Source organism: Aethalodelphis obliquidens, unplaced genomic scaffold (genome assembly GCF_003676395.1).
Source record: "Aethalodelphis obliquidens isolate GAN/ISIS:26980383/991018 unplaced genomic scaffold, ASM367639v1 scaffold28, whole genome shotgun sequence".
Taxonomy (NCBI): Eukaryota; Metazoa; Chordata; class Mammalia; order Artiodactyla; family Delphinidae; genus Aethalodelphis; species Aethalodelphis obliquidens.
The window spans coordinates 22,272,056-22,294,636 of record NW_020837972.1 but is presented as its reverse complement, the minus strand read 5'-3'; the positions used below and the strand labels follow the sequence as shown (position 1 = coordinate 22,294,636).

Genomic DNA, 22,581 nt, shown 5'->3' with positions numbered 1-22,581 from the left:
AAACAACGGCGCAATTCACACCGTGAAACCTACTTCGTGCAACCGTCTGTTATACACTAGTCCAAGCGATCGATCTAAACCCTCCTTCCCTGCAACGTGGGTTCCTATTGGCTAAAGGGAAGCTGAGCAGGAAATCCCACCAGCCTCCTCAGGCCCAGTTCCACCCCCTTGTAGAGGAGGACCCTGTTCACAGATACTCACTTATAGGGCTAGAGTCTCCTCTTTGAGAACTATTGCTGCCAGTCCTTCTGGGACCCAACCCAAAGGGCTCAAAAGACTCAAAGAACCAGAGATGCAGGCCCCAGCAGGGACAACAGTGTTATGTTCCCAGTATCCCAAATATTCAGCCTAAGGAAATAAGATGAACTTGCACTATTACCTCTACTCTTCACTTCTTGAAATTTTCTTTTTCTCTAGATATGAGAAAAAAAGCAGCTAAGACTAGAAAATTCTGAGTGCTAAAGTAGTAAACAACTAAAAAAATACCTAAGAAAGCAGTGGTCCATCTGAGCCCTTCCTCTACTCCCTTCCACCACATCATCCCTCCCCAGAAGGACAGAAAATCTAAGGGAAAAAACACAATTTAAGGCTTACAAAACTTCAAAAACCAAAATAAAATAAATACCATTATTTTAATGAGAAAATACAAGCACTAGGGATTTTAAGATGACAGGAAAGAACATTAACCTTCATTTACAAAGTATTAAAAAAGGCCTATTAGCATTTTAATCTGAAACACAATTACTTCACAAGAGATAAAAAACACCCCCGACATGCTCTGAGAACTTACTGGCATAACGATCTCATTTTGAGAAACGTGTAGAATCAACACTTAGAAGGGGCCTTTCAGAATCTGGCCAGAGAAGACTTGGAAGCACTCTGCAATTCAGCTAGAAACAAGCTCTTAATGCTCCTCCCATGGGCCTATAAATCACAGCGAGCCCAAGTACAGTCAAATGACTTTCAAAATCCCTCATTTTTTATAATGATAACAAATACCGGCTGAAAAAGTCTGGCAAAAATAATCAGTGTTTAAACATGCACGTGCAAGCACATATAAACAGGTCTCCTGGATTTTCTAAGTATCCTTAAAAATCAAATCCACAAATCTTTAATACGTTATGCGCTCAGCTCTTACTAAACAGTCCCTGATCTGGACTTCCTTACAATCTGATAAAGAAAACAGCAAAAGTTAAACAACGTAACTTATTAAAACAGCTGTCTTGAGATGGTGTGCAGTTTACTGCCAAATAGCACGAGCAATGACCTCTGTAGGAGAGCAGAGGAAGGCGAAGCCCAGTACCACTTTCAAAGGAGGACACGGGCAGCGCTCAGGTACGAGGAGCACTAGCTGCCCTGGGTTCTGCAGGCCGCCTAACAGGGCGAAGTGGAACCATCTCCCCTGTGACACCAAACACACGCCCAACATCTTACCCACCAAGCACCAGTCCAGCTGAGTTCACACAGAAATCAAACAAGCGTTCACGGTACAATGAGGTAGAAACAAAGTTAAGACTATCTGGAATACATATTCCAGTAACCAATTCTGTGGATGCCTACGGCTGTACTGGGATAGTCAGACCCTCGTACTTCAAGGCTCTAGGAGAGAAAAGGCGGCGGCAGACGATCGGTAAGGCATCTCCATGCGTCATTCCTTGAAGGAGCTCCCGCTCTACATTTCCAGCCTGCCCCTCCTCCACGAAAAATTCTCCACAAGACACCCCCCCAACCCAAACCTCTTCCGTTACCTCAAGCCTGACCGCACCTGTAAGGTTAGATTCTCACCGGTTTACCCTGTGACATTATTTTCAAAGATACAAAAGTGTAATTTTATAAAGAGAAAATGATTACATTTTGCATGCTTACTTGTAACCTCTACCAACAGATCTTAGGCAATCCAGAAACTGTGGTACTTCATAGTTCACCAACGTTTTAAGCTGACCGTCTCCTACGCCATCCCGATACACGATAATTCGACTAGGCATGTATTCATTGCAGCTATTCCAAGCCCTCAGAGCAGCTGAAAGAAAGCCAGACAAGTGTTAACTACAATAACACAGAACAAAAATGTGCTTCTACCAAATTCTGGGCACAGGATTTTATCAGAAACATAGCTTTAAGACAATCTCTTGAAGACTCTAATTCACAGGGCAGACGGAAACCACAACAGGAGACTCACCTTGCAAGCAGACTTTGAGCCCATCTACTAGCTCTTGCCCTCTATCTTGAAATACACAGCGAGAGAACCAGCTATTCAGAGAAAAAACATGGCCGTGGTGAGAATGCAACTGTCTAGAAGTTCTTCACTTTTGAATCATGCTATATCTATGTTACCCTTAGCCATTCATGTTCTTTAACTTCCTTTTTGAAATCTTAAGCAGAAGGGTTACAAGATACAGGAAATCTTCATAAAGCTTTCTTTCATTATAAATCAGTCCCATAATTCCATCACTGAGAAGAAAATAAAATTTAAGCCAGAGCTGCCTCCTAAGTTTACACCTCAAAACACACAGAACAGGCTTCCCTGGTGGCACAGTGGTTGAGGGTCTGCCTGCTACTGCAGGGGACACGGGTTCGAGCCCTGGTCTGGGAGGATCCCACATGCCGCAGAGCAACTAGGCCCGTGAGCCACAACTACTGAGCCTGCGCGTCCGGAGCCTGTGCTCCGCAACAAGAGAGGCCGCGATAGTGAGAGGCCCGCGCACCGCGATGAAGAGTGGCCCCCGCTTGCCACAACTAGAGAAAGTCCTCGCACAGAAACGAAGACCCAACACAGCCAAAAATAAATAAATAAACAAATGTGGGGTTTAAAAAAAAAAAGAATATTATAAAAAAAAAAAAAACACAGAAGCACACTCTTACTACTATACTCTTGATAAAAGATACTTTTCTAAAAGATAAAACACCTTGAAATATGCCCATTAGTAACGCTAACACATCAATGCTTCAAGTTTCATTCTTCCTATTCTTGGCAATTCTATTAGTTCTAAGAAAAGCACTGAAAAATAATTTCACTATGTTGAAATACAAGTGACTGGGTAAACTCAAGTGGGTTTTCCAAAATAAAGTTAACATGACAACTTGAAATTACATTCAGTGGTCAATAAAATTATTAAAGAAGTTTTTAGAGACAGTCACATTTAAAGAGATGCATCCTCCCCGCAAATACAAATAATAAAATAACCTGAAACGCAATCTGACCGCTACATCAGGTTAAGGGCCAGTGAAAGACATTAAAAATGGTAGGGTAGCTAATAACTGGTTTCCTTTTCTAACTTTTCTCTTTTACTGGATCTAACGTAAGAGAAATCAAGGTAAAGAATTAACACAACCCCTGTCCTCCCCAGACACTGGCCCCTGGACTCGTGGGCTGTGTTGCGTATGTCTACAGTTAATCTGCGGCTACCAAAGCCCACTCACCGGGTCATCCCTTCATTGATGCTTGCTACAAAGCCTGCAATGGACCTCCGGCCAGCTGCGGTGTCATGGTAACAATCAATGCCAACTATCATGGCGAGCTTCAGCTTCAACAAAAACGTCGTAATGTTAGATACAACAGAATACCAGCAGTATTTAAAAAATCCATTTTTCTTAAATAACAATGAAAACTTTTATCCACCAATTAAATCAAACTTACAGGCATATCAACGCTCCAAAGCTCTCCTCCCATCTTGCAGTTCATCTGCAGGGCGATCTTTGTAGCAATGGCCATGACAGTCTGTTGTCTGCCTAAGGTTCGGGCCACCACACACTGACTTGGAGTAGGGCAATCTGTACATAAGTACTTTTTAATAGCATCGTATTTGTCCTTCCGACTGCTTGACAACAGGCAAACAACCTAAAAATGAACAAAACGCCCTCATTACAAAGAATTAGGAAACTGATAATTAAGTTCAAGGAAGAAGACAGGAAACCAAACCCACAAAATCACTGACTTTACTATTCATCTCTGCCATGTAGCTAGTAAGTATGACATTAACTTTTAGCTAATGCCCATCACGTTCAACTAGGTAATAGATACTAATAAAGAAAGCACGTTAAGCAAATAATTCAAAACTTTAGAACTTAGTTAAAAATGCTCTACTGCCAGCTTGGAATACTTCAGAGGTAGGGAATAGGGCAAAACAAGTTAGTGATAACCTATAGGTGGACAAATAAAAGGTTTTCTAAAATGCTCACAATTTTCTTACTCATGACCCACCTAGAATCACGGCTTTTAAACTTTTAAAGCTCTGGCTTGAGAATATGATCAAACTATGAAACTTCCTAGGAAGTCCATGGGCACTGCTGGGGAAGCTGAAGCACCTGATCTAAGCAGACCCCTGCCCCAAACGGGAAGATGTTGGTCAAAGGGCACAAGCTTCCAGCTAAACGCTAAGCTCTGAGGATCTACTGTACATACAGCATGGTGACCACAGTTAACAGTACTGTATTATATACTTGAAGGTTGCTAAGAAAGTGGATCTTGACTGTTACCACCACATACACAAAAAGAACTGTAATTATGTGAGGTGACGGAGGTGTTAACTAACCCTGTGTGGTCATCATTTCACAATACGTACACGTATCAAGTCATCACGCTGTACACTTAAAACTCACACAATGTTACATGTCAAGTACATCGCAAAACAGCTGGAAAATCAACCAACCAACCAACCAACCAAGCCACCCACACCTGCCCAAATTCTGAGGATTCAAGTTTAAGTTTTGGAGCTGAATCCAGCTCTTTAACTCATTGCTGTCTTCTCCAATTTATATTCTCAGATTCTTATCTTTCTTTCCATGGCCCCCAATAAAATCACTTTCCTACCCTAGGTGTCTCTATTATTCCAGACAACCTGATAGCAATTTGCCTGTGGCGTTTAAGTATGAGATAAAGGACTAAAAGGAATCCATTAGAAGAAGCCAATTCATTTCTTGGGTTTAAAGTAACACAGATATGCTGTTTATCATTAAATTTGTCTTTGCCACCTCATTCATTATACTTAAGTGTAACCACAGATACCCTAACTATACTGTGTGTGCTGAACAGCTAGGTACTGTTTTTCACTCTTGTGCCTTTTCTCCCCCCAGATTTTCTAGAATAATTGAAGCGTCTGAGTCCCGGTAAATTCGAGATGGCTTTGCTGTTCTCCACCCCCTGCTCACTGTTCACAGTGCACAACAACAGCTCCTAGGCGCACAGGTAGAGCCGCATTAACTCAGCCATCTTAGGTCAAGCACGTATTTCCTGACCGGTTTGGGAACCTAATTATCACATTTACAACAACGGACTCAAGTTCTAAGACTTACAACAACTGATTCCAGGTCAACTGCCTCCACATCACGTAGCTACTTACTATCTGGGTGTCTGACGTGACCTTCTGCTGTAAGACTCTTAAATAGGCCTCAGTTCTATCGTCCACTTCAATCCTGGAATGGAAATACGTGATCAACATTCAGAAAGAAACAAAAACCGTACTGTGTGGTAAAGGTTCCTACAGATTATAACACACAAAACACTTCTGTATAAAACGTGAAATAAAACACCAGGCGCAGCCGTGCAGTCAAAAGGCTGCTTCTAACTCGCAGCAGCGCGAGTCTGAGCGACAGTCCGGCCCATCCTCCCTCCACCCTCAGTGACTCAGATACAGTTCTGCATCCACCTTACAGGGAGCTGTATCAGACCTCTAAGATCATCTCATGTTTCTGATAGCTTTAGTAACAGTTTGAGTTCCCACACCCTCCAAATGACTGCTAATCAATTTTCAGAGTAGAAATGACTTGATAAACTTACATTACTGCTTTTTTCATTTGTATGCCCATGGCTGGTGTAACTTTAAATAGATTTTGTATCAACGCATTGGCTGCTTCATAATTTCTTCGAGTATAGATCAATAGCCAGTTATCTAGTGGCTTAACACTAATTAATGGTGCACCTCTTGTTTCCTTTGACCAATCTGCAAACTGTGGACTATAATCAAACTAGAAGAAAGTTCAGAGACACTGTAAATTCCATTGTAAGTTCTCGGTGATAAAGCCAGAAAGTCTTCAATAATTCTACCATGGCATATTCTAAACCTCAGAGTACTACTCTTAAATTTGAACTGCAGTGACAGACGAAATGCCCTTAGTGAGGGGAAAAAAGATACAAAAATGTACTCAAAGGGTTATGTCAATTTTATTTAAAATACATTCATATTAACAGCTGCCACTCAAGTGCCTACCTGCCTGCACCAACTACTCTAAGTATCTCAAGCTGCGGTCTTCTTAACCTTTCTACACTCTTACAAGGATAAGTGTTATTTCCCTCATGATAAAGATATTAAAAAATGAGGCCTTATAAGCTAAGCAACTTTATGACTGAGGTGTCGGATACCGAAAGCACACTGTGAAAACATCTGACGGCAAGGCAGAAAGCTCACAGACTCAAAGCACAGTGACCCTAGAAATACTGACCATAGAGGAAAAAACCCAGTGCTTTTTACATGTCCTACTCACCTCCGCAACACCCCTTATACAGGAATATATATTAACTACAAAGGGTAATAAAAACAATTGCAATTAAAGTATTAAGCTACATGATTAGGTTGTTATTCAGAGAACATTTAGAAGACAGAAGAGCACAGCTTTTTACAGTTTGGGTACTTGTAGTGCTTCAGTTACACCAAAACATATTTTTTGAATACTTGCCTTCCTTTTCTGAAGACAGAATATAAAAGCCATCACAATATTTAATATAGATCCCTAACAAACAAGCGGTCCATGCAAAAATGAAGCCAAATAAATTGGGAGATTTCCCTGTAAAAAGATCACTTTAGTGGCAGACGAAATACCAACCCATTCAGATACTTAGACTTCTACTGTACCTTAATTTAAGTAACTTAGCTCATTCTAAAAAATTAAGCCACCTTTTAGCTAAGCCCCACGGACGGCCTGAGGACCAAGCTGCAGGCTTCGCCCCCTCTGTGCTCACGTCAGTGGACCGTGGCGGTGCGGGGGAGGAGAGGGCTGCCCTGGCATGAACTAGGGTGTGCACCCCTGCTCGCTCTGCTGGGAGTCTAACCCAAATCTGATGGACGGACAACGTTAAGAACTGCCTTACTGTTCTTCCACCCTGATGGATCTTCTCTGCTTGCAGAATTCTTCCTGAGAAGGTCAGTAAGCTGGAGTCGAAGCTCAGACCCCAGTCTCGAAGCTCCCTCTGCACATTATCATCTCTGTGAATTTAACATATTTACATATGCCTCTAAGTGTAAAGAGAGAGAAGGAAAACTAGCGCACACATGCAAACAGAGACCCGCTGCAACCTACAACAGATTTCTCTCAGGACTAAAACCCCGCCGAGAATGCTAGGAAACCCAGACGTACAATCTATTTTTCTCTCCTCCCAGCTATGTTTCCCTTCATGATATCCTTTCACTTAAAATTCCTGATGCCCAAACTCTCTCCTCCTCAAAGTAAACAAAATGTTATAACAAAGAGAAAAACATAGACTTGTCCCAAACAATTTTGCTTTCTCTTCTATTCTTTTTCTAACAGAAGAATTAGAAATACCACAGGCTACAAGGTTTAATTATTCCCTGACAAACAGCAGCCTCACTTAGAAACATGAAGAACCCACCCTGAATACTGCAAATACAGAGCGAAACAAAGTTACCTTCTGTCACTCCTCCAAACCCCCGTAAAATAAAGAACTGAACTGAAGCCGCATCCCAGTGGAGCAGAGATGACTTACTTATGAATGTAATCAATCAGTCTTCCTACTTCACGCTGCCTTTGTTCTGGAGTTAGTCTTGTATGAACAGCCAAGTCTTTCATCACGTTAAAATCATTACGCATTTTATCAGTTAGACCTTTAAACAAAATGTTTAAAGGGATACGGTTAAAGAAACAAGAATCGTGTCTAGGTATCTGGAGTGTCAGGTGGTGGTGAGTGAAAGAATTCTGAGGAGACAAAGCAGCTTTAAGGGCTTTTGAGGGGACGGAGGGTGTGAAGGAATGTTTAGTGACTTCTAGAACAGACGGGGAAAATAAGCTTTGTGGTTTCATTCCAGTAAAGAAAAGTCAGCAGTACCTGTGAGGTAGCAGAGCTCAGGGATAAGCAACGCAGGGCCTGGTGACGTGCCTCCGGGGCCTCTCCTTCTCTTCGGCTGACTGACCAAAACTGGTTGCTTCAAGTCGGTGATTTCTTGGTTATATTGCTATTCAAGGGAAGAAAGTATCACTGTTCACAGTAAATGCCTTTAGTCACACGTCATTTTGTAATGGACGATAAAAGTTTTTTTTTTAATTAAGAACTGATGCCAACAGCAAGGCTAGTATCAGTTTCCAAGTATAAAAATTGTCTTTTTAATCCTACTAAACCCGGTTGTGGTTTATATGCTCTGCTGAGTACCTCATCTTTTCTCCTAAAAACTTAGACGGTCAAGGACAGTAAGGCTCTGAGTGTTGACTTTCAGTCACAGTTCTATTTACTTCATGTTTTGACTTCTTGGTTCAGAAACAGCAGTCTGTGCAACTCCAAGTCTTCACCACAGTGTAACTCCTCTAAAACTACTCTTATTATAGCGAGGACTAGCTTGTGAAAGTCGCCTCACTATAAGAATAAATGGTGGAAGGAGGGGGTTTGCACACTACGGGACATTTTTAATTAGGGAAAGTTTCTCCTTTGAAGCTGAACTTCCATTTAGTGCTATTAAGATTCCCCACATGTAATCACTATCTAGGGTAAGTTTTTACAACCCGTAAAGAGACCAAAAATGTTGACGCTTAGAGTCTAACAAACGTGCGAGACCAGCTCTCCCGCCTCCAGTTCAGCTCTGCAATTCGAGACCGCGCAGACTTCTCACAAGTTATCTTCCCTAGAGCTCCTGGCCCTGTGTCTTAAAGACCCTGTTTCCATCATCTCTTGTATCCTCCCCTACCATCTTTTACTAACCTGGTTAATTTAGTTCTAACTTTTTATCTTTAAAACAACCACATCTCCACTAAGCATACAGGACAGTAATACCATCATGGCCATTTCATGAGTCCCGGTCTCTCAAGAGACTACGGTACCTGACCGTTCCTTATTCCTATCATACAGTCAAGGTCCTGGCCATCTATCATCATGAATTAAGAGACCATGAATTCTAGCTTGTCACTGACTTTGTCCTACATTCAACTCTTTACCAACCACCCACAGAAACGCTTTCATTTCAGACAAGAAAATTCCAAGTAGAACATGCATATCTGACCTCTGCTCCACTTATCTATACTACTTATTTATCGCACTACTTTATTACGGGTCTATTAACAGTCACCCTGCTTACACGTCATTCACTTGGGTACATACACAGGTAGAAACGTGGTAGTAACTTCAAAGCGTTCCTATTCTCTGCTTCACCAAAGGGCTTTCAATGCAGTTCTTAATTACAGAGCTGTGGGATTTCCCGCCAGTTCTTTTAACATTTTCCCCTACGTATGAAAAACTAGCACTTTCATTTGTTCAATACTACTGTTAAACCTTTTCTTTTTAAAAGTGATGGACCATGGTCTTCCCTTCCAAAGGCCCTTCTCTCCCACTGAGTGCTTCCTAGACATTATCTTCAATACACAAGAACTAAGCCATCACTTACTACTCAAACTCCATTTCTGCTAGGAAGTTCTAAGAATACCTTGATTCTTTCAAATATTTCAAGCCCACCCCTTTGGATTAATTAGATCTACTAGACACCTTTACCCCTGGTTGTGACAGACATCTTCCCTGAGGAAGTTAACCTAAGCTGAGATGTCACCCTAAGAGTCAAGCGTGCAGAGCCAGCGCTGGCAGGCAGAGGGAGCCCCGTGGCTGGATAAGGCGGCTGGGCAAGTGACAAGATGAGGACACATAGCGGCTACATCATTCAGGGTTTCACCGGATAAGGAAAAATGTGCTTCCTAACAAGACACAGGAGCAACAGGAAGCCACTTAATTACTTTGGGTAGAAAGTGTAACATCAGATTTGTATGAGTTTTGAAATGGATCAGAAGTATAAGAAATGAAAACAACGAGACCAGCTGAGTGAGAGAGAGAAATGGGGCCTAGACAGGAGGTGGCAGTCACTTAGAAAAGGAGGAAAACGAAGGTACTTCAGATAAGCAAGGTAGGGTGATAGGGTCTGACAATTAGTTATACAAGGTAAGTTATACAAAGCATGGTGATCTGAGGTTTGAATTATCCATCATTCACCTGTTCATGCAAATACCTGAGTGCCTACTTAGGCACTGGGGCGTATATAAACTATAAAGTCCCTGACTTGGTGGAAGTGGTGTTCCCTGCTCTGATGAAGAGCGCCGCACAGGGCCAGGTTAGGGGGATATCACATGTTCAGTGCTGGTCACAGGTAAGGCACCTCTGAGACATCCAAGTATTCGGAACAAGTAGGTTGAGGCATGCCTAGGGCTAGAGATAGAAGCCTGAGAATTGCTAACACGTCACATGTGAAGTCTTCACATAGACTGGAGATCACCTGGAGAGTGTAAATGTACAGCAACTGGGGAGCTGACGCAGAACCCCTAAGTATGCCAGCACTTAGAAGGTCCCTTAAGGGAGAATAAGCAGGCATGTGAGATTCAATACTGGCCAGAGGAGGGGAGAATCTTCCCTGACTTCGCTTCAGGTTTAAATCAAACTTTCAACTGTGTCCTCTTTATATCTGCTGTTGGTATATACCAATTATTCCCATCTCTGATCATGATTATTAAAATGAACTACAGAAAAATGCCAAAATTCATTTCTCATAGAAACCTCTGACACCCAGAAGAATCTAGGTCAAACATGGTTGGATTCCTCAAGGAGTTTTCGGAGGCTGAAAACAGCAGTAGGGAAATCAAGCTGAAATGACCCTTGGCCTGTTTTCATTTTGCCCAGAGTAGGACCAGTTCTTAACGGGACTTCTCAGAGAATCCTTTTCCTCCAGAGTGGTATCCGATCTTCTCACTCACAGGAGAGCAGCTGAAGATCAGGCAACAGTAGATATTCAGGAAAGAGACATTTCAAAGGTCACTAGTCGGATGTGTACTTCTGACACAAAATATAAACACATAATAGTTCATTTACTCCCCTTTTTAGAAAAAGGAAATAATCTAGAGAAAGTAGGGAACAGTGGAATAACTTTAGCCCCCCAACGACAGGTTTTAAGACGCTGATTAAAGTGTTTTCTTTAAATACTCTTCCTGCACGTTTAACAGAGCACGTCGAACGGGATGAGGCCTTCTAAGGATGCAGGGGCAGATCTGCTTCTCTGAACGCTACAGCAGTGTTCCGACGCCTTCCTGGAGAATCATTTTATTCTCTTCTAGTCAGTGGCTGCTCTTTCTTGCTATTGGTCTCTCGTGTCTTTGTCAGTTTAGTGATCACTGTGCCAAACAGCAAGAATCATCTCTATAAAACTGGGGCTGGGGGCCACCCAATAACCTGATCTAGCCCACGAGACAAGTCTGTCTCACTCTGTCAGCACGTAAAACAAAAGTAAGAGCTAACCCATCTGCAGATTTATCACAACGGACGCTAAGGGTTCAAAGATCTCTAGCCCACGCCGCCAGATGAAGTTTAAAAGAAGTGCTGGCTACAGAGTAAGAGACAGTATATGCTAAACTGTTAACTTGCACTGTTTTCCTACTGGTCCTCCACGTGCTGAAGTTCAAATGTAACCTTGTATTCTACTGCAGAAAAGGAACCAGGACCGGGCACAGCTCATTTGCTAATGAGCTAACTATGCCGTGACCGCCTTAATAACATTTATAGACAGCTTCAAAAGCAACGTGTTCCATATGCACACCTGTTAGAAAATTCTACTGAAGATGCTTCAGATTTCTCCTAAGGTCGCAGCCCTTCCCAGTACGAAGATAAGAGTGCACAGTAGCACCTCACCTTCCTGTAGAGATTTCTCCTAAGGTCTCAGCCCTTCCCAGTACGAAGATAAGAGTGCACAGTAGCACCTTACCTTCCTGTAGTACTCTAAGAAGCTGACTTCAGAGCCGTCGGCTTTCCTGAAGGTGCTCTTTGGATTCTGGTCCCAGTCAATATCGTCTATTCTGTATGTTTTATTGTTATACCTATGGAGTTGAGATTTTATTGGTATTTGATTAAAATATGTAGAAATGTTATTAAAAAGAGGGGCTAGACACTATGTACTCTCTAAAAAATAAAATTTCAAGTCATTTGGTAATATACAATATTATGGAAAGATAAAGGGAAAATAATTTCTTAAAGACTATGCTATACACTAGATGGATGGGGAAGTTAACTAAACTATTAGAAAATAAAGTTAAAACTAAAAAGAACAGAAATCATTGGCTATTTCTCCTTTTTTTTTTTTTTTTTTGCCGTATGCGGACCTCTCACTGCTGTGGCCTCTCCCGTTGCAGCGCACAGGCTCCGGACGCACAGCCTCAGTGGCCATGGCTCACGGGCCCAGCTGCTCCACGGCATGTGGGATCTTCCCAGACCGGGGCACGAACCCGTGTCCCCTGCATTGGCAGGCAGACTCTCAACCACTGCGCCACCAGGGAAGCCCTATTTCTCCCTTTAAGATGAGTATATTCCCCCAAAACTTTTGCTCTTGAGAAAAAGGTTATAAATATCCCTCCCCTGTTTTTGTGCTATTCCCACCTCTCAACTTAAACCCTACTTTCTCTCCATCTAACATTATAGGACTAGAAAGCCTCAATATCTTCAGACTTGTAAAATTATTTTGCATTATTAAAAGCCTTACTTGGTGAGAACAATTAAACCTATCAGCTCTTTAGCAACTTGTTCTTGAAATTTATGTTCTTCAGTTTGATGAAACAAGTTGAACATGAAATCTAAAACAGTTTCACTTCGAAGGACTTTATGACTGACATCAGTGCAAAGCATGATGTTATTTTCATACTGAAGAATAGAAGTAGTGAAGCCAGGCCAAATCACCAACCTGTCAAAGACAATGAATGCCATGAAGTGACCTCTATGAATATCCAAACGTGTTTTGTATGTATCAAGTTATGGTTTTCACATTTATTAACTGGGTCAATAGTACAAGTCTTTGAGTACATTTACTTAGCTTCAGGTTTTACAGGGTTCCAGATAAAGACTGATCTTTTTAAGATCTTCAACAATGAATGTTTATAATAATATAATAACTTCATAGGTTCCATTTTAAATTTAATATACTAACTTTATTAAATTTTATTACTTATATTGATCTAAGACTTGAAAAATCTAATTGAAAGCATCTACATTTATTATAATAAACCTAAACCACTTGAGCTGCAATCCTGATACACTGCAGTAACTTTTGAAGCAATCGTCACTAGCTGATGAATTTTGTTACCTGAGAGCAAATACAAACTTTGTGTTGGATAAGTCTTTATGCTTTTCCCCCATGACAAATAAATATCACATGATTTTTTAAAATCCAAAAATTCTGGGATGTCTCCTTCATTATTTAAGCCAGGTTAAATGTCCACTTAATGTGATGGGTACCACTAGCGGCCAGAGTAAATCTGATCATTTCAAAACAGAGCATCACTATCAAAGTTTGTGATTAAACCGAAGGAACAGAAACTTTCCACTTCATACAAACCTATGATTTGGAATATCAATCGGGTCACTTGGGTTATAATAATTCCGTCCAATCTGCTGCAAATTCATCATCTTTAAAAGCCTAGAATTTGAAAGGTCAGAATAGAGAAATGAATATTGGTAAGTGTCTCTGACACTACAGTCACAATGGCATGTTGTTTAGGGCAGGAGTTGGCCAACTATGGCTCATAGGGGGCCACATCCAGCCTACCTGCTGTATGGCCTAGGAACTATTTTTTCTTTTTACATTTTTTTAAAGGTCTGGAAAAAAAATCAAAAGATTAACGATGCATGAATTATGTGAAATTCAAATTTCAGTGTCCATCAGTAAAGCTTTATTGGAACACAGCCATGATCATATATGTCCAATGACTGTTTCTGTGATCCAACAGCAGAGTTGAATAGCTGAGACACAGACCACATGGCCTGCAAAACCTAACATGTTTACTATCTGGTCCTTTGCAAAAAAAAGTTTGCCAACCCATCATTTACAGAAAAATAAATCTTCCATTACATTAATTCAAACAAGTATCCACCAAAATGGGTCAGTGACAAGTTATCTCATGACCAACTTAGGTAAATTACAAATCCAAGAATTACGTCTCACTATGCTCACGCCAAGCTCAGGCTCATCCAGATTGCTTCCCACTCAGCAGGGGGACGGCAGGGGCGGGGGGCCTTCACAGAACTTGTGCCCAACAACTTTGGGTTTGGAAAACACAGCACCCACACTGAAAGCCAATCGTGGAGCACGCACTATACGTGTTCTACGATGGAAAAAGTAAATCGGAACGGGCCTAAACCCTGCCCTGCTTTCTGAACTGGCACCCCCTGTGGGACAGAAGGAATATAAAGTTAAAGTGCTGAGAGAACGTGTGCTCTTAACATAAGCTCAGATGGGATCTGAAAGATCTAATCTCAACACAAACAGGGAAGTGAAAGACATGACGCTCGCTTGAAGCAAATAAATGAGACTTACACCAGTACACCGCACCTAAAAACGATTACAACTCAGGGTAACCCAGTGATCCTAGCCAACCATCGTAAAATCTAGGTACTAAGTATACAGGTACTTATTGTACATGTCTTTCAACTTCTGATTATGTTTAAGATTTCTTAATACAATGTTTAAAAATGCCAACATACCTCCTGAAAATAATATTATAGAACTGCAAACAAGTTGGTGATGTGGGCGGGAGCTCATTTGTCAAGGTGACAGTTATCCTCACATGCTCTCCATTTCGGGTCTGACTAAAAACTTCGGTAACCTGAAGCCAGAGTGGTGGAAAACCAAACTTTTAATTTTGTTAAAATAGGGCCAATCACATAAGCCTGTTGAATAAGGCAACAGTGAAAAGTATGGAAAAGTTTTAGATTAAAAAAAAAAAGAATGCCTATGAGAAAAGAGTAAGAGAATGGGCGTGAGAACAGAGCAATCAAGTGCCTTCTTATTACTTGACTGTAATCGTTAAGTCACTCAGGTGGATCTGAGGATGGTATAATAATGCCAAATACACCCATGGGTGTATTACAAGTCCTAAGAGACAGGAGACCACTGGGGTTTCTCTAAAGCTACCCCAGACTGTGGCAGTTTAGCTTTGAGGTAGAACTCCCCATCTCCCTCTCCCCAACCCGACAACTGAAATAACCTTGTGCTGTAGTCTTTTAGGTAAAAATAATATCGTTCCATCAAAAGCATGACACCTTCCAATTAAATCTTCATGTTGAAAAAGAAGAGCTGAGCGGAGTCTTCTGGCTTCCATCAACGGGTTATAGTCAACGTGATACTGATATAAGGCCCATTGGGGACGGGATGTCAATCGAAAATGGTTAGTGCTCAGCCTTACTATAGTACCTGAAGAACCTGTAAAAGTCAGTCACATTCAATTAATGAAATAGCAAGTTTATTCCTCCTTGAAATCTTCACTGCCATGACAAGGCAGACACAGTTCTGTAAGCAAGGGGTTAAAAGCAGCAGACAACACAAAAGTCCTCAGACATCTGACGCTGAAGACTGTTCCACTTAGGTAAATTACTAAAAGCATCCATTTAGAAATAAATCCTCCCTAGACTGAGTAATTTACAACCGAACCAATGAAATCTCTTTACAGCAAAGAGCTTGAAAAGAAAAAAGTGATCTATGTAATAAAACAACATTTCAGTGCAGCTAACGACATCTATAACCTATTTCAAAACCAAAAGGGAGAGAGGAAAATGCAAAAGCCATCCATGCAAAATCCTTGACCAAATGTGCTCCTTCACCCTAGTAATGCATCGTACAAATAAATACCGAAATTAAAGTGCCTCAATTCACTGTCCTGTGCACTTGAAAACCGTCCTCTTAGTAATTAACCTACCTGTTTTTGATTCTTTAACATGATCTAGGTTCTGTCTTGTATTCACACCAAGATCATGAAAGTCTCTACGACGACCTCCTCTGTCTGCTAATGATAACTCGTGAAATCCAGCAGATATCTGGAGTTCTTAAAAAAAAAAAAGGAAAAAAAGAAAAAAATTATACATCTAAGTAATATGCAGCATGAAATAAAGCATGACGATTCCCAAAGTACTCTACTACCTGAAACCCAAAGGCTCCTGAGGTGCTAGAGTGTAACAATCCCATCCGAATGTTTCAGGTAACTGCCAGCCAAAGGAGAGAACAACTTCTCAGCCATAACCTCTTCCGTGAAGCCCTTCTTGTCACTGCCCTAGGCAAACTCAGCTCCTTCACAAGACATGTATACCTCTACAAGATCAAGACAACTGGAGTGATTCAAGAACTTAGGAGCACATGTGTATTGACTGGGTAATTATTTTTCTGTCTCTAGGTCTGATAACCACCCGTGGGCCTTAATATCAGTATTTTTCACAATTTTTATGATGTAATTATAGCTGTAGGAATTGGTAGTTCATATGATTTAAATGTGCAACCTGAATTAGAAAACGTTAAGTCTAAAATGTAATTTCCTCACTAATTTCCCTTACGGACCAGCAGAGCAGATGGGATGGGCCTGTGTATATCCTGTGGTCATGACACACATCTACTGGGATAGGTTAACCATCAGTTCATGCTTACTTGTAAAAGCTGTGGCTAAAATATCCTAAATTATTAAGTCCTTTAATTTGCATGAAATATATTATGAAGTATCTCATATCAATAGTATGATGTGGGCCAAAGAATGAACATGGGCTTTGTAGTCAAGTATTAAGTTCTAGCTTTTAGTTAATAGGCATGTTATCTTGTGTAGCAGAGACTACTGATTACCCAATAACCAATCTTTCATTCTTATTTTAAAAGTTTATTTGGGGAGTAATACAGCTAAAAGACTAGAATTTCCACCTTCCTTGCAGGTAAGGAGGGCCTAAGAGACTTATGCAGAAATTACCGGATGAAATGTCAGGGAAAGCGCCACAGGGGAGTCAATAGCTGGCTTTTCTGTTGTCCAGGCCCCTAGCTGCCAATCTTGCCTGGAATCTGGATGTGATGGCAGGAGGGAGCTCAAGCAGACATTCTGAACAAAACCTAAGTCTTAATGACGGAGGTCATGGACTTGGGAGGAGAGAACAAAAAGATGAGAGCCCAGTTCTCTTCTGACAACAAATGCCAGAACTAGCCCAGAACTGCCAGCTTCTGGAGGAGAAGTAACACAGCTTAAACAAAACATATGTTAGTTTAATGTGAGCTTCAATTTCTTTACCTGAAAAACTGATTATAATAAATTTTACAGGATGTAGTAAGTTTTAAATGAGAACTCCGTTTATAAGGCGCTTTAAAGGTCCTGCTAAATGTGTTGGTTCTTGTGCCTCATGATTTTCAGGGGCTCTATTTTAAGCCTTTTAATATGCAACTGTTTGTATTTGTCTCCCTTAGTGAACTTTTTATCCCGAAGTCTTTCAGCTTAAGGTATCCATGGATTAATTACACTAGCAAAGGTCAGGTATTGAGTTTCTCTTAAAAAAGTATCAGTTCTGGATGTGAAAACCTGATTGCAAGTTTCTGAATATAAACAATGATGAAGTTTGCTCCCCTCTCTACATATAGCACCGCTATTATTAACATTTTAGCCAAAACTTGATTAACTGTCAATCTAGAAAGATGACACATTTCAAAATGGATACAACTGGAAACCTTGCTAATTCCCCTTCCAGGCAGCTGCCAGAGCGCTTTACTAAAAACACGGATCCCATCGATCACGCTGCTGTTCCATTCAAGAGTCCTGCAATGGAGCCCTGTCCCCCTTCACAGAGTGAAAAGTCGAGGTCTCAAACAAGGGCTCATTAACGGGCTCTAAAACATAGTAGATACTTGAACATTTACTGTGAGAAGCACTTCTCAGATATGATACTTACAAGACCAGTGAAAGGCGGTAAAGTCAGGCCTTGTATTTGTGACCCTGAGTATCACTTGATCTTCACAGTGGTCCTCAGCTATAAAGATGCAATATATACCTTTTCATAGGTAGGGAACTAAGTTTCACAGAATTAAATTTAAATTCATAAGAACTGTTAAAAAAGTATTAGTGAAGATCAATACAAAGAATGTTTAGATTTAAGTGTTTCCAGAAATTTTATTTGCATTTTAATGCTACAATAATAAGGATATGTTTTTTAAAAAACAGCTTCAGCACATCCTTTTGCCCAGAGTTTTAATTCAATGAAATTTTGCTCTGTTGAACCTGCTGAACATGTCAAATATTCTAAGTTTCAAAAGAACTTGAAGAACAAAGCAAGAGGCATCCCACTTCCTGATTTCAAGCTATACTGTAAAGGTGCAGTAATCAAAACAGTATGATACCGGCACAAAAACAGACACACAGACCAATGGAACAGAATCAAGAGCCCAGAAATAAACCCAGGAATACATGGTCAACTCATATCTGACAAAGGAACCAATAATAGTCAATGGAAAAAAAGACAGTCTCTTTGAATTATGGTTTTCTCAGGGTATATGCCCAGGAGTGGGATTGCTGGGTCATATGGTAGTTCTAGTTTTAGTTTTTTAAGGAACCTCCATACTCTTCTCCATAGTGTCTATATCCATTTACATTCCCACCAACAGTGCAAGAGGGTTCCCTTTTCTCTACACCCTCTCCAGCATTTACTGTTTGTAGATTTTTTGATGATGACCATTCTGACTGGTGTGAGGGAGGGTGACGCAAGAGGGAGGGGATATGGGGATATGGGGATATATGTATATGTATAGCTGATTCACTTTGTTGCAGAGCAGCAACTAACCCAACACTGTAAAGCAATTATACTCCAATAAAGATGTTAAAAGAAAAAGACAGTCTCTTCAATAAACCGTGCTGGGATAATTGGATATTCACATGTAAAAGAATGAAACTGGACCCCTATCTTACACCACTTAAAAAAATTAACTTGAAATACATTAAAGACTTAAATGTAAGACCTGAAACCATTAAACTCCTAGAACAAAACAAACAAAACGAAAAGCTCCTTGACACGGCATCTTGGTAATGATTTTTTTTTTTTTTTTAAGACATGACACCTAAAGCACAAGCAACAGAATAGTTGATAAACAGGTGGGACTATAAAAAACTTCTGGACAGCAAAAGAAACCGTCAACAAGGTGAAAATACAACCTGTAGAATGGGAAAAATATCTGCAAACTTTACGTATGATAAGGGGTTAATATCCAAAATATATGAAGAACTCATACAACTCAATAGCAAAAAACCAAATAAGCCAATTTAAAAAACAGGCAAAAGACCTGAACAGACATTTCTCCAAAGACGACATATGAAAGACTAACAGGCACATGAAAAGATGCTCAACAGCACTAGTCATTAGGGAAATGCAAATTAAACCCACAATGCGCTGTCACCTCACGCCTGTCGGAATGGCCACCATCAAAAGGACAACATAACAAAGGCTGGCGTGGATGAGGAGAAAAGAGAATCCCTGTGCACTGCTGGTGGCATTTTAAATTGGTGCAGCCACTATGGAAAACAGTACGGAGGCTCCTTAAAAAATTAAAAATAGGACCACCATATGATCCAGCAATCCCACTTCTGGAAATATATCCAAAGGAAATGAGAATACTCACTCAAAAAGATATCTGCACCCCATGTTGGTAGCAGCATTACTGACAATAGCCAGGACATGGAAACAACTTCAGTTGTCCATTGACGGATGAATGGATAAAAGAGTTTGTGGTGCATATATACAATGGATTATTATTCAGGAAATAATAAAAACAGGAAACCCGACCACTTGTGACAACATGGATGGGCCCTGAGGGCATTATCCTAAGTGAAACCAGTCAGACAGAGAAAGACAAATTACTGTATGATCTTGCTTATATGTGGAATCTAAAAACAAACAAACAAAAAACAACCCCAAACCAAACTCATAGAAACAGAGATCAGACTTGTTACCAGAGGCAGAGGAAAGGGAAGGGAGAGCTGGAGGAAAGTGTCTGAAAGTACAAAATTGCAGTTATCAGATAAATAAGTACTAGAGATATAATACACAACATGATGACTGTAGCTAACACCGTGTAATGACACACAGGAAACTTATTATGGGAGTGAATCCAAGGAGTTCTCATACAAGGAGAACATTTTTTCCTCTTTTCTTTTGATGGTATCTTTACCAGAAGGTGGGTGTTAGGTGAACCTAATGTGGTAATCATTTCACAATACATGTACATCAGACCATCATGCTGTATGCCTTAAACTTAGAGTGATGTGTGTCAATTATTTCCTCAATAAAACTGGGTAAAAATAATAAAAGCAAGTGACCTAGAGGTGAGTTTTGGAGTCACTGGTTTCAGCACTTGACTCCCACTCTGGATTTATTCTTGTCATTTCTGGCCTCTGAAGATTTTCCAACTCTCTAGCCACATCAGATGACTTTTAAAAAGTTATTTTAAAATTTAGCACATTAAAGGTATTTAGTTGGAGGATATCTAGCCTGCTATAATGCTGGATACAGAATTCTCACTTGGCTTGTATATTTAAAACGCATGCAAGTTTCTATTATTAGAAACATTTGTAATTTACTGTGATATATTTATTCTAATAGAACAGATTGTACCCCCCTGTTCACTTTTTGGATTCAATGGGTAATTTAAAAAAGAAAGAACTGAGGCATCTAGACAAAGTGACTGGATAAAACCCTATAAATTTAAGGAGATTAATTCCAATAAAAGAATTGTCATCAGGCACTTTGAAGTCTGAAACATCCTGTAGTACCACAAAAGCAACAGACGTAATTAGATACATAAAGCAACAAATAAAAGGCCCCTTGTCTTCTAATAGATTCTTCAAATGAAGCACTATTAACCACTGATGTATTCTTCCCCCAAATTTTCTATACAGAAAATATATACACACACATAACACGTATTTACTAAAAACACAAAGCTGTTTTATAAGCTGCTTTCATTTCAGTCAAGTTTTTACATTCTTGAAAATGGCTAAATGGTACTCTATTGTTAAAGCACAGTGGGTTTTACCCTTATTGGGTAGGGGTTTCCAGGGTCTGGGTGCACTACCCTGAATGTACTGCTAATAGAAGCGTACTGCTGCTACACATTACAAAACGCCATCCAAACGTTAGCACAATCCCACGGGGAGCACAAATTCCAGTTTCACAGTTGCCAACATTGGCAAAAAGTAAAATGGAGAATAAACAGATGTTTATTCTTTTTAAAAAAATGTTTCAGTTTAATTTAAACTTAATGATAAGGCTTAACATTTTACTGGCCTTTGTATCTTTCACTGCTTTGCCCTTTCCTTTGTCCACTTGGCCAGCAGCTTGTTAATATCACAGATTCATAAGACTGCTCTGTGTGTCAGAGAAATGAGCTCTTCCATCATTTCAGTTAAGTTCCCAGGTTGTCTTCTGACACTGACGTTATTTGTCATAGCTTGATTCACACCACTTCAAGTTCATTTTAGAGTCATTCATGTTTTCTTCTAATTTTATGGATTTCATTGGTTATGACTAAGTATTCAGAGTACATGGAAATGTAGTGCAACGCATACAGCAAGGAACCGGGTTTGTTTTCTAGTTTTCCCTTTGCGTCAACACTATTTTATTGCCCATTTCCCACGCCCATCCCAGGGTTTAAAAGCCAATGTGACTATATTAATTCTCCCTATGTCTACATGGGTCTGCTTTTCCTATACCAAAACCAAACTTAGTAACTGTAGCAGAATCTTACACCAAGCACCCAATTAATTAGTTTTCGCAACAATGCAGTGAAAAAGCACAAGTTTTGGAATCAGAACCGGTGTTCTGACTCTACTGGCTGTCACAACTTTGACCTCAGTTTTTGCAACTGAGAAACAGGATGAACAGAACCAACACATGTGAAAATATGTTTTCTAAGTCAAAGTTACAAATGTAAAAGTTGGTACAGCTTTGATGAAGTCACTAAAGATGCCAAGAGAATGTTCTAAAATGATTAATGCATAATAAGCAAATTGTAATCAGTTTAGAATTTGCTTTGGAACAGCCAGTGTGGGGCTCTGGTAGGCTGGAGTTCATTTCCAAGGAGGAAAGCAATCCTGTGGCCCTGCACTCAGGGGCAGGCTGCACGGTTTGCGGGAGATGCGGCTACACTTTCAAGGACTGCTGGGGGTCCTTTCTCCTTATACAGAGCTTTGGTCGCCATGCACACCTAACGCTGCCAGTGCGCACGCGCGCGCGCACACACACACACATGAACGCACGCAGCCCCTTCACTCTCCCTTCACCTTGTGGCTTGGCTGTCGCTCCTACTGTTCCTCTCTGTCGTCCGCGGCCAACTAACTCCCCCTCGTCTGGTGGCGGCTGCAGTCTAGGCTGAATATAACCAGGCTGCTGACTCTGCAGTTATATGCAAATGAAGAACAGCATTCTTTTCACGTCAAAAGGTTACAGGTATCAGAGGCAATAACTACTCAAACAAGTCCAGGGCATTTAAGCAAAACCGATCTAAATTAGTAATCAAATATTTTATCCTCAGAAAAAAATTTCTTCAAGAAGGGTCGCCAACTGAAGGC

At 40.5% G+C, this 22,581-nt stretch overlaps 1 protein-coding gene across 1 annotated transcript in view; it reads right to left on the bottom strand.

The window, feature by feature from the left end:
• PIWIL1 (piwi like RNA-mediated gene silencing 1) overlaps positions 1-22,581 on the bottom strand; it is a 28,183-nt gene that overhangs the window by 5,352 nt on the left and 250 nt on the right. The window contains exons 2-17 of the mRNA XM_027125273.1: positions 22,294-22,405; positions 15,925-16,050; positions 15,217-15,431; positions 14,714-14,835; positions 13,569-13,649; positions 12,720-12,917; positions 11,949-12,060; positions 8,057-8,183; positions 7,718-7,835; positions 7,085-7,199; positions 5,777-5,964; positions 5,340-5,412; positions 3,638-3,838; positions 3,421-3,524; positions 2,180-2,250; positions 1,867-2,020 (exon numbers count right to left, since the gene is read on the bottom strand). Coding sequence (XP_026981074.1) covers positions 1,867-2,020; positions 2,180-2,250; positions 3,421-3,524; positions 3,638-3,838; positions 5,340-5,412; positions 5,777-5,964; positions 7,085-7,199; positions 7,718-7,835; positions 8,057-8,183; positions 11,949-12,060; positions 12,720-12,917; positions 13,569-13,649; positions 14,714-14,835; positions 15,217-15,431; positions 15,925-16,050; positions 22,294-22,405 — 2,117 coding nt within the window. The remainder of the gene's footprint in view (positions 1-1,866; positions 2,021-2,179; positions 2,251-3,420; positions 3,525-3,637; positions 3,839-5,339; positions 5,413-5,776; positions 5,965-7,084; positions 7,200-7,717; positions 7,836-8,056; positions 8,184-11,948; positions 12,061-12,719; positions 12,918-13,568; positions 13,650-14,713; positions 14,836-15,216; positions 15,432-15,924; positions 16,051-22,293; positions 22,406-22,581) is intronic.